A 15,710-nucleotide genomic window follows, 5' to 3' on the forward strand; every position below is an offset into this window, starting at 1 on the left:
CATTTGTTAACACTGAGTCTTTTTCAAGCATGAGTGCTTGAAAGTTAATTTTTCATGGTTGCTTAAGATTTCATTACAACTATAAAGCACTAATAAAAAAATTTTTTTAAGAATTTTTTTTAAGAACAAAGCATGGAGGTGCATACCTATAATTCTAGCTACTAGGGAGGGTTAGGTGGGAGGATCCCAAGTTTGAGGACAGCATCCACAATTTAGCAAGCCCCTGCTTAAGATTTTTTACTTTTTTATTTTTTGATACCAGGGATTAAACCCAGGGGTACTTAACTACTGAGTCATATCCCCAACCCCTTTATTTTTTATTTTGAGACAGGGTATTACTAAGTTGCTTAGGGCTTCACTAAGTTGCTGGGGCTGGTCACAAACTTGGATCCTCCTATCTTAGCCTCCCAAGCCACTGGGATTAGTTGTGCACCACCAGGCCTGGCTTCAAAATATTTTTTAAAGGGTTGGGGATGTAACCCAGTGGTAAAGTGCCCTGGATTCAATCCCCAGTACCAAAAGAAGAAGGGGAACAAAAAGAAAGAAGGAAGGAAGGAAAGAGGGTTCCTTTGTAAAAAATAACCTATGACTTAGTAAACAAGTTTGAGCTATTAGGTATTTTCTAGTTTTTTACTAATGTAAATATTACAGACGATATAATAATCAGCATTTTAAAATGTGTGTTCTTAGTATAGACTGCTAGAAATGAAGTTTTCAGGTCAAAGGGTATGAGTGTTTTTCAAGCTGTGGGTGCATATTACCCAATTACTTTTTTTTTTTTGCAGGCTGGGGATTGAACCCAGCGCCTTGTCCTTGCTAAGCATATAATGTATTGCTAAGCTGCATCTCTAGACCCCAATTACTTTCTTAAAAGGGGAAAATTAATTCACCTTACCATAGTAGAGTATGAGAATGACAAGTTTACTAGATCTTTGCCAACAGATTGTTTTAAACATCTTTTTAGATGTTGGTAGACCTTTTTTTTTTTTATTATTCATTTATTTATATATGGTGCTGAGACTCAAACCCCGTGCCTCACACATGCTAGGCAAGTGCTCTACCACTGAGCCACACCCCAGCCCCTTTGCCAACAAATTTAACAGATGAAAATTTTTTTCATTTTTTGTTTTACTTATTACTAAAGTTAGAAGTCTCATGTTAATAAGCAATTTTCATTCCCTCTGGTAAATTCTGTTATGTCCTTTGCCTGTTTATAGTTATGGGAAGAACATCTTTATCATAACCCCTCTTCAGAGTCTCTGATCATCTTCAGGGTTCATGTTTATCCTTTGTCTAACCTAGCTTCTCTTTTCTAACCAGAGGGAACCAGAACAAATAGGGAAAGGTTTTTAAGTTCATTCACCAAGCACTGATTGACTGCAAGTCACTGACTTTCAGATGGGACAAGAGAGAGTTCCTGCCCATAAAGATGTTCTGGTCTAATAAGAGGGCAAATGTCCATGAGCAGCTCTTTTTAAAATGAGAACATGATTAGTGCTTCAGTGGAGGTGCAGAAGAGGGAAGGATGAGAACGGATCTGACCAGAAATTCGTCTTGAGGCAGAGATGGATTTTAAAATGAAGTGTCAGAGGTAGCCTTTTAGGAGGCTCTTTCTCTTAGCAGGAGAGCCATTCCAGTCACAGGAATGGAATGGACAGAGGTGCAGATTGGGAAGGTTCCTGGTGAAATGGGGAGAGAGTGCAGAAGACACTGACCTTAAATGCCACAGAGATGTTCAGAGTTCCCAGGCCCATCTGCCAATTCACAGGATATGTTCTGAGTGTAAATGGGCGGAGAGTGGAACCCTCTGTACCTGGGCCTGGCTAACACTGCAGCCTGGGACCACATGCTGCCTTCTCTGATTGGAAGGGGTAGTGCTACAGGGTGCCAGTACTGCCCTGTGGCTTTCGCCTTCAGACCCACAATGGAACCCTTTGGCATGTATCTCTGCAGGTCCGCTATGCCACCTGGAGCATCATAATGGACTCAGTTGTGCCTTCAGACAAAGGCAACTACACCTGCATTGTGGAGAATGAGTATGGCAGCATTAACCACACCTATCAGCTCGATGTCGTGGGTAAGATAGCCAAAGGGGCAGAAATAGGCTTTGAGTAAAGGGCAGGGGCATGGCAAACAGAGAGGATTCCTAGGGATGGACTCAGGAGAGCATGTGGCACTGTACTTCCACTGTTAAGCCTCACTGTTATTGTCTGTAAAATAGAGTGAAGAGGGTTAGACAAGGATACATCTCAAAGCTATATGTCACTGTGGAGCAGAATATGCTGTTGATGGTCCATCCTAAAAGATGTGACTTGTGCAGTGAGGCTAAATGTAGCATCGTGTTAGCACATACATTGAGACTGAGAGAGGCCAGGCACTCTGTGAATGCAGAACCACAGGCATGTGCTCACTCTGAGACATCACAGGAGACTCCAGGAGGAATGCCGTGCCCCTTAGGGCTGTGATTGCAGCTCAGTTCTTCTAGAGGTTCTGGATCTCATGCTCCCAATATCTTAGGGTGCAGTGTCACAACCAGCATCCTGCCCTGGCTTTGATGGTATATTCTAAGAAGATTGTGGTCCTAGAGGTCTGGGGTAGGGTATGAGATTCTGGTTTTTGACAAGCTCCTTGTTGATGCCGGCATCACTGCTGACCCTATAAGTGACTGATTCTAGTTGAGAAGTAGGCTGTACTGGAGACTGGGGATGTGCCTGGGTTACAGGGTTCTTCATGTAGACAAGAACCTGACTGTGAGTGTGGATGCATTGCCTTGGAGAGGAGGTTCCTGAGGGCTTGGGACAAGAAGATAAGATATCCCTTCTCCCAGCTCAGGTTTAAGAGCTCAGCAGAAGCACCAGGAAGGGCACTGCCCATCACTAGGAAAGCTGAGGGGGCACCAATGTGGGTGTACCTCTTCTTGAGGGATATCCTCTGTCAGCATCCCAGGGCCAGGCCATGGCAGGGTCTGACTAGCCTGTCCTCTCCCTTGTTCCACAGAGCGGTCCCCACACCGGCCCATCCTGCAGGCAGGATTACCTGCCAACAAGACAGTGGCCCTGGGCAGCAATGTGGAATTCATGTGTAAGGTGTATAGTGACCCACAGCCCCACATCCAGTGGCTGAAGCACATCGAGGTGAATGGGAGTAAGATTGGCCCAGACAACCTGCCTTATGTCCAGATCCTGAAGGTAATCTTGGCCCCAGTCTTTATGTGCCAGTGTGCTGGGAAGGTGACCAATATCTCTTAGGGGCTCAAGTCTCTGTGGTCAGACCCAGTGCCCAGGACTGGGACTCAGCCTTTTCCCTTCAGACATACACTCGTCGTAGTAGGGATCTAGTCACATTTCCCAGGACTAGTGACAGATCACAAAGTAGAGGTGAGCTGGGAACAAATGGCTGGGGAATGGGACAGCTAGGGCTCTGGGTTAGCCCACTCAGTGCATTTGGACTCCTACTTATTCATTGCCTGGGACCAAAAACTTTCTAACTAGTATTTCCCAGTCTCGGCCCTGCTTGATTCCCAGATTAGGGTGTTTTGGCAAGTGGGTAATGATAAGAGTAAAGTTTTGTTGGAAAAGCACATGCCACAGATAAATTCTAAGTGGTATGAGGAGTAATGGCATTTTCTTCCTTTTTCCTTTCACTCCCAGACTTTCATTGTCCCTGAATGCTCCATTAATCCAGGGAAGGTAATTGGCTAAATCTCCAGTGGATCTTGCAACAGGAAGTAACCAGAAGCTGGGAAAGTGGTTTACCTTCTTGTCCCAGAGTTAGACCTCATCCTCCCCTGACTTGGCTGTCCCAAAGATTTACTGCCCAACCCTTCCCTCTGCCACTGATGCTGAAACTATTCTAGAGGAAAAGGGCCCATAATCTTGGGCCTGGGCCTGTCTCTCTAATACCTGTTCCAGTCCTGAAGGACTAACACAAATAGAACATTTGCTTTGGGACAGTGGTTTCTTCCCTTTTTAAAAAATTTTAATCAAATGTTTTGGACTTTTGAGGCCAATTTTGTTTTGTCCTACTCAAAAGGGAAGATTATACATACTTCAGTGTTTCCCTTGCCTTGGCTCCATGAGCTGCCTGAAAGTCACACAGGAGCAAAGAATGGCCACATCTCAGTGTTTGCCCAACTGACTGGTGTGTCGTTGGTTTGTTCCAGCATTCGGGGATTAATAGCTCGGATGCGGAGGTGCTGACCCTGTTCAATGTGACAGAGGCCCAGAGCGGGGAGTATGTGTGTAAGGTTTCCAATTATATTGGTGAAGCTAACCAGTCTGCGTGGCTCACTGTCACCAGACCTATGGCAAAAGGTAATGGGGAGATGGATGGGACCCTGTGCTGGGAACTTGATTTAGGCCCCACACTGCTGGGGCAGGTGGGGAAGCCAGCGCCGACTCTCCCTGTTACCCTACTGTACTTCTAGTGCCCAGAGCCATGGAAAAATACCTGGCCTGGGAGGCTGGTTTGGTTTGGTACTGTGTTGGTGGCTCCCTCTGTGCCTTTTGTGTGTTCCTTGGCTGTGCGTATTTCTGTATATGGACTTTTGCTGTGTTAGGAATGATACTTTAGACTGTTGGTTGAGTGGTGGGTGAAAGAAGGGACCAGATGTTCCCTTGCAAGCCGTGTGTGTGTGTGTGTGTGTGTGTGTGTGTGTGTGTGTGTGTGTGTACATGTGCACACAGCACCCTTCCTTCCCTTCTGTGTACACCTTGACTTTCTTTACCTGAAACCAAACAGCCCCCCACCTGCCGGGCCCCATTTCTCCATGCTGCCCACCGCCCGCATGCTTGGATGGGCCAGTGGCTGCCAGCATCTGGTGAAGGGTCATAACCAGCCATCCTCTTCTCAGGTCTGTCGGAGTTCCTCCCTCAGGGCCTCAGTCTCTTCTTCTAACAGGTCTCGCTGCCTGGTGGTTTTTGTTTGTTCCTTGTTGCAAAGGAGACGCTGGGGAGCATTTCTTCCTCTGGTTTTGTCCCCTCTTCTCTCTCTCCCTTTCTCTGTGTCTCTTTGAGGTCCCATGTCTGGTGCTTGTCCATTTTGCTTCCGTTGTCTCTTCTAGACTGCCGGAGTTAATACCACCGACAAAGAGATGGAAGTGCTTCACTTAAGAAATGTCTCCTTTGAGGACGCGGGGGAGTATACGTGCTTGGCGGGTAACTCTATCGGACTCTCCCATCACTCTGCATGGTTGACCGTTCTGGAAGGTATACACTATACTTCTCCTCTCGATGTCCTGCCCTTGCCATGGGCACGGGGGGAGCATGCATTGTGTGGCTGGGGGACATACAGTGCTGGGAGAGACGGATAGAGGGATGGCCCCTGCCTGCCATGTGCCCTTTTTTACTCCAACTTGGAGGGCTGCATCCTCTGCTCACTCAGGAATTTCCTGATTTGGCAGGAACACAGGGGCCTCCTACCTGTACACCTGCATCTGGCTTTCCCATTGGCCAATGCAATGCATGCATGGGCTCTGATTTACCTTGCAGTTGGGCTCTCTCCAGGGCAGGCTCCTTCCTTCCTTGGGTCCAGTAGCTTTCCCTCATCCACTTGGTACTGAGTGTCTTAATTATATGATCTTTTTTGGCCAGTTCCAAGTATGAGAAAGGGGTCCCATTCTTCCTCTTCCTGAATGTAGGCACTTGGCCAAGACAGGCTTGCCATTTGAAAGACCAGCGCTGGCCCACCCCTCTGTACTGACATCCTCTGTCATTACCTAGACAGTGAACTTCTGCTGCCTTGAGTGAGGACTGTCTCTGGAAGCCACTGGAGGCATAATGATCCTCTCTAGCTATTGCCAACCCTCCTCTCCTAAGAAAGGAGGTCTGTATGTTTAACCAGGACGAAAGGAGCCTGCAACCTGCGCAAGGGTGGTGGGCTGGTGACCGCAGGGCCAATGCTAGTTGTGACTGCATCTCTGAGTGCCCTGCATGTGGTCTGGGTGCTGCTGTGTCCTGTGGCTGCTCACACTGCCCTCCTTTCTCTTCTCTTTGCCTCTGCTCATCTCTGTCTTGCTTGCCCAGCAAGGTCTCACAATGCCCTGCTTACGGCAGAGAAGTGTTCTGTTTTTCTCATTGTTCCTGTCTCTGTCCTGTCTGTGCTCCCAATGAGTTGTCTTCATTTCTCAACATTGGGGAAAGAAAAACAGAACCCTTCTCCTCTTATCAGCTCACCTGTCTCCTTGTCAGGCTTGAGGCTTACTCCAGGGCTATGCCTTGTGCCCCTCGGGGAGGGCTCCCAGGGGTGCTGCTTTCCCAGTAGCTGGCTGGTGTTTTAAAGGGAAAACTGTCCACATGGTGGGGCAGAGAGTACTCAGTGATGCTGGCACCAAGGGTCTTGTGTTGAAGGAAAAGGTGAACTCACTGGTGTGGCTTCTGTAGCCATGGGTGTGAACTATAAGTAGAAGGTAGGAGAGGAGAATAAAATAATGCTGCCTCCCATTTCCTAAAATTTTGAGGCCTACAGAGCCTATGAAGTTCTTAAGAATGGCAAAAAAAAAGTTTGTTTTTCATCTGGAGCTGTCCAAACATCATGTTTGAAAGTCAAAATCAGTTTTGCCTATGGTTTGGCAAGGTGTAAATATTTACACGTATGACCTGACAGATGACACAGATGTGGGGCGAGACAGTCCCCACCCTCCCTTTATTTGTCCCCTGAGTCCTCCCTGTGTGCCAGATTTATAAGCATACAGAACTGAACAAGATATTGACCTCATCTTCAACGACCTCCTGGGCCCTGAGGGACAAGGACTCAGAAGCTGTCTGTTCCCATGTGATCAGTATGTGTGTACAGTGCTGAGGCTCTGCAGAGAAGGGCCTTGTTTCAACGAGGCTGAGAAAGGCATGCAGAAGAAACATTTCATCTGCTTCTGGGGTGTCTAATAACCTGTCTAGCCCAGCAGTCCAAGTGAGCGAGGAGCATTTGGGATAAAGAAGGATGGGACTTGTGTATCAAGATAGTCTAGTCCATTCCTTTATGGACTTCCGTTCATTTTAAGGACTACGCAGAGGTCCCAGGACCTCTGATCCTCTGTCAGACTCACAATCCTAGCTAGGACCTGGCTTGGTTCTTCTCCTCCCTAAAAGTTCCCAGGGGAAAGGAAGTGAGTTTCATGTTTCTTATGGAGCAGGGCCTCTTAGAGATGGGGCCCCAGAGCCTGCTAACACCCTGTTCACACTGACTCAGCCCTGGAAGAGAGACCGGCAGTGATGACCTCACCTCTGTACCTGGAGATCATCATCTACTGCACAGGGGCCTTCCTCATCTCCTGCATGGTGGGCTCTGTCATCATCTACAAGATGAAGAGTGGCACCAAGAAGAGTGATTTCCATAGCCAGATGGCCGTGCACAAGCTGGCCAAGAGCATCCCTCTGCGCAGACAGGTAACAGAAAGTAGATGGGGGATTCGCATGTTCTCTGCTACCTTCTCTTCCTGGGCCTCCAGGGACTTTTCACGCATGCTCTCATGCCCTATCCCCTCCACTCTCCCTAATTTACTTCAGGCTTTGCTTTCTGGCCTCTGGCCCTCTGGAACATTCTAAACTAGGTGTTCCCAAATCACACTGCTGTTCATGCTTGTAAATTCCTATAAGCCACAAATGCCCCACTCACCTGGCACAAGGATTTAGAAGAAAGTCTTGTCTTAAATGTGAAGCTGATTCTGTGCATTTGGACAGTCCCCAGGACTGATTGGGGTGGAGAAGGCCTGAGTAGGTCCTAGATACCCCTTCCCTTCTATATGCCTCTCCCTCAGGAAAGTAACAGTCCAAAAGGTTAAGGTGTGTGCACTCAGAACGCTGCTGACTCTGAAAGTTGCTTTAGGGGTCAGGAAACTAATCTGAGGCAGAGTTTTTGCAAAGAATCAGGACAAGAATAGGATTATTGGAATAGTGTTAAAATATCAAGCTGGAAGAAGTACATTTGACCTGCTCATTTAAAAGGTGAGTGATGTGAAGTCCAGAAAGGCTAGTGAGGTGGTGGAAATCAGTCAGTCTTAGAACTTAGGTCTTTTGACCTCGAATGGTCTTTCTGCCACTCTGCATTGGGGAGAGAACATCATATACACCAAAGCATTCCTCTGCCATGGTGAAAAGCCCTGATGAGGAACTGAAAGGAACCTGCTGCTGCCACTTCCCCCTCACCCTTGCTAGAAGGGTGACCCCACTCTCCCCTGCAGGTGTCAGCTGACTCCAGTGCATCCATGAACTCTGGGGTGCTTCTGGTTCGACCCTCTCGTCTCTCCTCCAGTGGGACGCCCATGCTAGCTGGGGTCTCTGAATATGAGCTTCCTGAAGATCCCCGCTGGGAGCTGCCTAGGGACAGGTACTTTTCTAACCCCAGAGTTTTTCAGGACTCCTTTTGCTTGTTATTCTGATGGTGGGAATTATGTATACCATGGCTTCCAGGAAGTGAAGGTATATGAGTGCTTGCAGAGAGAATGCTGCCTGCTCTCTGTTCTCACTTGGGTGAAATATGGAGAGATAGAGCTGGGGTGTCATAAAGGTTTGACTTTTACCAGCCCCAGCTTACACTGTTCTCTTTTCCCCAAAAGACTGGTCTTAGGCAAACCCTTGGGAGAGGGCTGCTTTGGGCAGGTGGTGTTGGCAGAGGCCATTGGGCTGGACAAGGACAAACCCAACCGTGTGACCAAAGTAGCCGTGAAGATGTTGAAGTGTAAGTAATGTTTCTGGCCTTGCAAAAGAAATCCCTTCCCTTTCTAGGCAAACTGGAGTCTCAACCAAGTGGGACACCTTCTGTGGGGCTTTCAATGCCTGCACCTGCTATGCTGCCTACATGGGTTACCTGCGAGTAGAAGGGCATTCTGTACCCTGAGATGGCTATCATCTCACTTCATTCCTTGATGTCAACCTGGGCTGTGCTCAGGTGCTCATTCTAGATCCCATAACTGATTTTTCTCACTATATCCCTGGCCACACTTACTACCATATATTGCAGAATTGGCTCCCACAAGGGAAGGAAAAATAAACCTGATTGGGAAGTGGGGAGGAGAGAAGCAAGTCCTGGAGAAAAGGGGCTCCTCAGGCATACACCCTCTTCTTGTCCTTTAACTGTCCTGCCCCCTCCCTCCCTAATAAAGAGTCTCATCCCATTCTCTGGTTTGTATGTGAAGCCGATGCAACAGAGAAAGACCTGTCAGACCTGATCTCAGAGATGGAGATGATGAAGATGATTGGGAAGCACAAGAACATCATCAACCTGCTGGGGGCCTGCACACAAGATGGTAGGGTCTGGGCCCTGGTTGCCAGTGACAAGGACTCTCTCGGGTTAAGAGGAGAGGCTAGTTTAGTAGTGGTTGGAATGTATTTCTCTGGATCTGGGCTGGTGCCCATTAGTGTTCTTCTGGGAATATAGGCATGTAGATTTGCACACATTGTATGGGCAGGAACAGGGAAGTAATTGTGGTCTAAATTAAGGCTCTTAACGCCCAACTTTGCTTGGAACTTTCTGGACTGTGGTGGGAAGAATTGTTTCTCTGACTTTCTTTGGGTAGTAGAATGACTTTCCCTGTTATCAGGAGGTAGAAAGGGAATTTAAGATCAGGGAACACATGTATGGTGTGTTTTGGTGGATGGTGTTTCCTCCAGCTGATGCTATAAACCTGCTTACCTGCTGCCTGACCTGCTCCCAGGTCCTTTGTATGTCATTGTGGAGTATGCTTCCAAGGGCAACCTGAGGGAGTTCCTGCAGGCCCGGAGGCCCCCGGGTCTGGAATACTGTTATAACCCCAGCCACAACCCAGAGGAGCAGCTTTCCTCCAAGGACCTGGTATCTTGTGCCTATCAAGTGGCCCGAGGCATGGAATATCTTGCCTCCAAGAAGGTATGGAACGTAAAGTCTCCGTGGGTGAGATTGGGGTTGGACAAAGCCCTCCGAGTACTTCAACTTGTGACTTTTAAAAAAAAAATGTTTTAGTTGTAGGTGGACACAATACCCCCATCTTATTTTTATGTGGTGCTGACAATCGAACCCAGGGCCTTGTGTGCTAGGCGAGCCCTCTACCACTGAGCCACAACCCCAGCCCCCAACTTGTGATTTTTAATCTTTTGGTAGAGTTGTAGACATACTGACCACTGATCCCGTGTGCTGTCTTAGCTTTCAGGGAATCTCAGAGGCATGAGAGCTGTTGTAGCTTAATGGCTTTGGGATCAGACTGAAATAGGTTCCAGTCTGTTTTCCACTACTTTATGTATAGCCTTGGACAGCTGTTGAACATTTTTTTTTTTTTTTTATTCAAATACAAAATGAGAATAACACTTATGTTGTAGAATTGTTATGGGAATAAAATGAAACCACACCTGTGACAGTGAAAATTAAGTATATTTCTTGGTGCTCAGTAATTGGTGGCTCTCTTTGAGCCCCAGCTCACCATAGATAGGCTGTGCCTAAAGAGAGAGGGCTTGGTGTTGTGCCCATACAGTCCGAAGGTCATTCTCTGGGGTGAGAATCCAGAAGCTCAGACCAAAAGGACCAAAAAGGAGGCCTATAGTAATGTTTGCTAAAATGATTGAGAGGCCTGGAACTGGGTGTTTGGAAAAGAGGAAAAGAACATTCTAGGAGGGGAAATAGATGCTTAGAGGGTACAGTATGGTAGAAGACCAGGTTCTGCCACTAGCTACAGAATGAGTTCTAAAGTCGGGAGGACTGACAGCTGGATCACGGTGCATGTTTCAGGGCTGTCACCCCTCACCTGTCTCCCATCCTCCCCTCTGCAGTGCATACACCGAGACCTGGCTGCCAGGAATGTCCTGGTGACAGAGGACAACGTTATGAAGATCGCAGACTTTGGCCTAGCTCGGGACATTCACCACATTGACTACTATAAAAAGACAACCAATGTGAGTGCTGCCTTGGGCTTGTCCTCTGCCCTGGTACTCTCCTACCAGGCATCACCCACTTAGATGTTTCTGCTATAACCTACCTGGGTTGCTGTCCTTGATGTGGTAGGATGGGCTGAAAATATGCACCAAACTCACCCCACCCCTGGCCCCCAGCCCTATCCTGCTTGTGCCCTGCCTGCCCTGGGCCATCCCCGATCTCCTCATGCTGCTCACAGGGCCGGCTACCTGTTAAGTGGATGGCTCCAGAGGCACTGTTTGACCGGATCTACACCCACCAGAGTGACGTGTGAGTTTGAATAAGCAATTGCTAGGGGTTCTGAGTGTGGGAGTCCTGCATGCCCCCTGGACTGATGAGAGCCGCCTGTCTTGGAGAGAAGACACCAAAATTGTCTTATCCACTAGCTCTCTCCCCACATGTTGAGGACACCAGTCTTCTCCCGGTGTTCTCTTGGAGTTAAAAGTTGTGTTGGGGCAGGGGGAGGTTTGGGATGGGTACCTGCCATGCTCACTTCTCAAGGGGAAACAGGAAAGCCCAGCTCTGTTCTCTGAGACACAGTGGCTCTTTGCTCATCTGCAGGTGGTCTTTTGGGGTGCTCCTGTGGGAAATCTTCACTCTGGGTGGCTCCCCGTATCCTGGTGTGCCTGTGGAGGAGCTTTTCAAGCTGCTGAAGGAAGGTCATCGTATGGACAAGCCCAGTAACTGCACCAACGAGCTGTAAGCCTGAGAAGATTCCTCAGTCAGGCCCTGGGGGAAGAATGGGCTTGATAGCATAGGGAGAGGGTGTTCATCTAGATAAAGTGACCCTTCCTAGTTATCCTTCCCCCAAGCCCTCCTCCACATCTTTCTACTTCGGTTCTTCCTCCCTGACCTCCCAATCTGCACAGGTACATGATGATGCGGGACTGCTGGCATGCGGTGCCCTCTCAAAGACCTACCTTTAAGCAGCTGGTGGAAGACCTAGACCGCATTGTGGCCTTGACCTCCAACCAGGTAAGACTGGCCTTCAGGCTGTCCTCATGTGGGTACGTCGTGGCAAACACTCGTGTAGGGAGGGGCGGGGGCATGCCCTACCCATCATTCTCTCTTACCTATCACAGGAGTATCTGGATCTGTCAATGCCCTTAGACCAGTACTCGCCCAGCTTTCCTGACACCCGAAGCTCTACCTGCTCCTCAGGGGAGGATTCTGTCTTCTCTCATGAGCCGTTACCTGAGGAGCCCTGTCTACCCCGACACCCTACCCAACTTGCCAATGGTGGACTCAAACGACGCTGACTGCCACCCCCTTCCTTCCCCAACCTCCATCATCAACAGTTTCCCTTTCCCACAGCTCCCTGCTGGACTCACTGCCTTTCCCTGCCCCTTTCCTGCTGGCAGGAGCCGGCTGCCTACTTGAGGCCTTCCTGTGTGGCCTGCCTGCACCCACTGAGCTCTCTCTCTTCCTCCTCTTCCTCTCAACCTGCTTGTGAGAGAGAGGAGCAAAGAGGCAGGTACTTGCTGGTGGCCACTTTGTTCCTTCCCAGTTGTTGGACCAAGACCCCTCCCTGCCACCCAGCACTGCCTGGAAGGTTGGGGAGTGGAAGTGAGCAGGCATGCAAGTGAGAGCTTTACTGAGCTTTCTAGTATTGGTATTGTCTGTTTCACCTTAACCTGTCAGTCCCTTGCATTCTGGTGGCAGGTGCCTTGTCCTCAGGGCTACAGCAATAGGGAGCTCAATGCTTCAGCCTCAGTTGAAGGTAACCTCTGCTCCAGATGGATGGTGCCAGTGGCATATTAATTCCAATACTAATTTGCTTTGCTGACCAAATACCTGGTACCAGAGGATGATGAGGCAAAGACTGGGAGCAGTGGTGTGGCCCTGGGGCTCAGCCCTGAACTAGGGGCTTTGTATATAGCTATGAAGAAAACACAAAGTGTATAAATCTGAGTATATATTTACATGTCTTTTTAAAAGGGTCATTACCAGAGATTTACCCATTGGGTAAGATGCTCCTGGTGGTTGGGAGGCATCAGTGGCTATATATTAAAAAAAAGAAAAAGAAAAAAGAAAAAAAAAAAAAAAAGGAAAATGTTTTTAAAAAGGTCATATATTTTTTGCTACTTTTGCTGTTTTATTTTTTTAAATTATGTTCTAAACCTATTTTCAGTTTAGGTCCCTCAATAAAATTTGCTGCTGCTTCATTTTTATACGGGCTGTGTGAAAAGGGAGCAAATGAACACAGGAAAGGAGGGAGACTAAGGGTCTGTGGGCTGTCTGTCCAGCGGGCACCACGTTCCCTGCAGTTCCCTGGTAATCTCTTCCTCCTAGGTTGTGCACCCAGACCTCCAGGACAAACTTCCTACCTCTCCCATGCTTTTGGAAAGGCAGGAAAAGAAGATGTCCGCATCTTGGCAGGAATCATGCCCTAGAGGTGCTGGGCAGAAAGCCAAGACCAAGCAGCCCACAACCACAGATTGTTTCCTCAGAGGAAGCAGGGAAGGGGCCACAGAAAGGAGGGGCCTTGGAACAACCCAGGGGTTAAAAAACAAAACAAAACAAAACAAAAACCTAAAGTGACTGAGAGGAAAGCTAAAGACTGATCAAAAAGGTCTGCAAAGACTGTAAACCCAGGATAGTTGGCTCCCCTAACACCTGTGATGTGGGTGTGGCTTGGCCTGTGCCTCTGAGTGAGGGAAAACTTGTCATCTACTTCTACATTCAGGTCCCTTCACTTTATCTTTTCCAGCCTCCTCTGTTTATTATTGTCCCCCAACCATTCTTCCTGTATCTGCATGACCAGACTGCATTTGTTGGGTCTATCACAGTTCTTGGCTTCCTATAGTTCTTCCTGTACAAACTCCACCTCCTCCCTCGGGAAAAGAAAAAAAAAAAAAATCTCTAAATGTTTTGGGTTTTGGCTACTTGGAAACTTCTGCCACCTGCTGGTTGTCACTGCCCTCACCAAGTGGATTCTGGCTCTTCTGTACCTTATTGTTCAACCTAGTACTACTCAGCCTGTCCTTAAAGCTTGCTTTTTGCTGGGCTACTGCTGGAACAAAAAAGTTCAGCATTTCTGTAGGGAAAATGGGATTGCTGCTTTAAATTAACTCTCTGAGCTGGGCATATTTTGGCAGCAGCTGTGTTGGTAACCATTGTAAAATTCCCTTATCTTTGTTTCTCTCTGTAAATATGCAACTGTTGGCATATTACCATTTGTGTTTATGTTTAAAGAAGGCATAATTTAGTGAACGGAACCAGGAAATGAATTTTAGCTCTTAAAATCATGTGCTTTGAGACCATATAGTAGTGTCTTTCCTTGTAATGGTGGTAATTTCTGCCTTGGCCCTACCTGATACGATTTTGTGTGAGTGGATGGAGGATCTATAAAGGGCTTTATATGCCTGTAGGAGAGGTGCTAGAGAAATATAAGGTACCATTATTATAACAATGATGTCCTTGCTATTACTACTCAAATCACCCACAAATTTCTCCAGAGGATGGGTTGGCTGTCAAATAAAAAATAGTGAAATTGACCTGAGAGAAAATGAAATGACCATTTTACTTAGATGACCAGATTCGTTCTCTTGGGGAAGGAAATCCAGTTTATCTAATGAAGACATTTTGCTGTCAAAGCACTGAATCTGTCTGGTTTCCTGAGGGTTAAAAGATTAGGGCCTGGGATCACCACAGCATTAATCAATACTGCCTTTCCATCTTTCCTAATTGCCATAGGCTGAAGATCATCATTCCCTTGGCACTGCTAATGTAATGTATTGATCTCAGGTAAGTAAGATTGAACATGAGATGAAGCAAGAAATCTATCTTAACAAACTCACTGTGTCTATCAGCCACCACTGGGTGGCACCAGCAAGCTAATCTCGCACCATTAGGGAATGTGCCAGTTTGCTTTGAAGTAACATTAATCTGACTTTACCTGTGAGTATGTACTGGTGGTGAGTGACAAGTCTTCAGCCTAGGTTTAGCATTACAGAGCATTGATTGGATATCACTAATATGAGTTGTACTGCAGTGATTAAATTACAGTATTAGTCCTGGCACAAGTGCAGGACCATAAGTGCCACCAACTCTGTATTTTAACAGAATTCTGTGTGAGTAAGACACAGGCTAAGACTAACATCACTGTGGTTGGATGTTAGAGAATATCAAAGATCAGCGATGATATTAGTAGTTGGTAGAGCCAAGGCATCTGCATCTGCAGAGAAGAGAGCAGTGAGATAGAAAGGAGGGGGCTTCAAAGCAACCTGGCATTGCCTTTTATTCCCTCAGCTGATGAACCAGGAAGGGGGAATATCAACAAGAACTCAGATGTTAAAGAAGACTCGGTGGGAGGCAAGTTCCCTCTGGTTGACACTTAGCAATATTGAAAACCTTCTGTATCATTCTGCCTCCCAGATGTGTGCCTTGGCACAGGGAAGTGATGCATTGGGTAACTGTGATGCCAACTAGTTCAGCTGTCTCTTGTGATTCCAGGAGACCTAGAACCAGTGGTGCACATCTCTTTCCAACTCTGCATTGTTCAGTGATTTCATGTTGGTGGCCTGAAATCAGCCTGGTAGAAGTATTACATCACTGAAACCTGCAAATGCTACAAATCAGGGTTGCTCCCCCTCAGGTTTGATTGCTAATCATGCCAGAGCAACATCAGCCAGCTTTTGGCATGGGGCTAAATCTAACAGTCATGGAACCCAACAGCCAAACACCCTAAGTGATGAGTATAAAGAAACATTCCTGAGTTTTCTAGGATAAGCTACTCTCTTTAAGAGGGGGAAGTGTTTCAAGTGTCTTACATGCTTAGATGTTAGAAAAAAATATGTGAAGGCCAACTTGGGCCAAAAGTGGCCAGGCTCCCT

At 47.4% G+C, this 15,710-nt stretch overlaps 1 protein-coding gene across 13 annotated transcripts in view; it reads left to right on the forward strand.

Moving 5' to 3' along the window:
- FGFR1 (fibroblast growth factor receptor 1) overlaps nt 1–13,046 on the forward strand; it is a 51,748-nt gene extending 38,702 nt beyond the window's left edge. For 5 of the 13 annotated variants that reach the window (XM_079142163.1, XM_079142159.1, XM_079142165.1 and 2 more), the window contains 13 exons: nt 1,954–2,077; nt 2,998–3,188; nt 4,163–4,313; nt 7,186–7,388; nt 8,177–8,322; nt 8,552–8,673; nt 9,131–9,241; nt 9,650–9,840; nt 10,734–10,856; nt 11,075–11,145; nt 11,437–11,574; nt 11,745–11,850; nt 11,958–13,046. In XM_079142163.1, coding sequence (XP_078998289.1) covers nt 1,954–2,077; nt 2,998–3,188; nt 4,163–4,313; nt 7,186–7,388; nt 8,177–8,322; nt 8,552–8,673; nt 9,131–9,241; nt 9,650–9,840; nt 10,734–10,856; nt 11,075–11,145; nt 11,437–11,574; nt 11,745–11,850; nt 11,958–12,134 — 1,854 coding nt within the window. In that variant the 3' untranslated portion in view covers nt 12,135–13,046. Of the gene's footprint in view, nt 1–1,953; nt 2,078–2,997; nt 3,189–4,162; nt 4,314–5,062; nt 5,208–7,185; nt 7,389–8,176; nt 8,323–8,551; nt 8,674–9,130; nt 9,242–9,649; nt 9,841–10,733; nt 10,857–11,074; nt 11,146–11,436; nt 11,575–11,744; nt 11,851–11,957 lie in introns of all 13 variants that reach the window. The other 8 variants (XM_079142164.1, XM_079142158.1, XM_079142154.1 and 5 more) reach the window with 3 other exon arrangements.
- Nucleotides 13,047–15,710: the final 2,664 nt, after the last annotated feature.

Source organism: Sciurus vulgaris, assembly GCF_902686455.1.
Source record: "Sciurus vulgaris genome assembly, chromosome: 5".
Taxonomy (NCBI): Eukaryota; Metazoa; Chordata; class Mammalia; order Rodentia; family Sciuridae; genus Sciurus; species Sciurus vulgaris.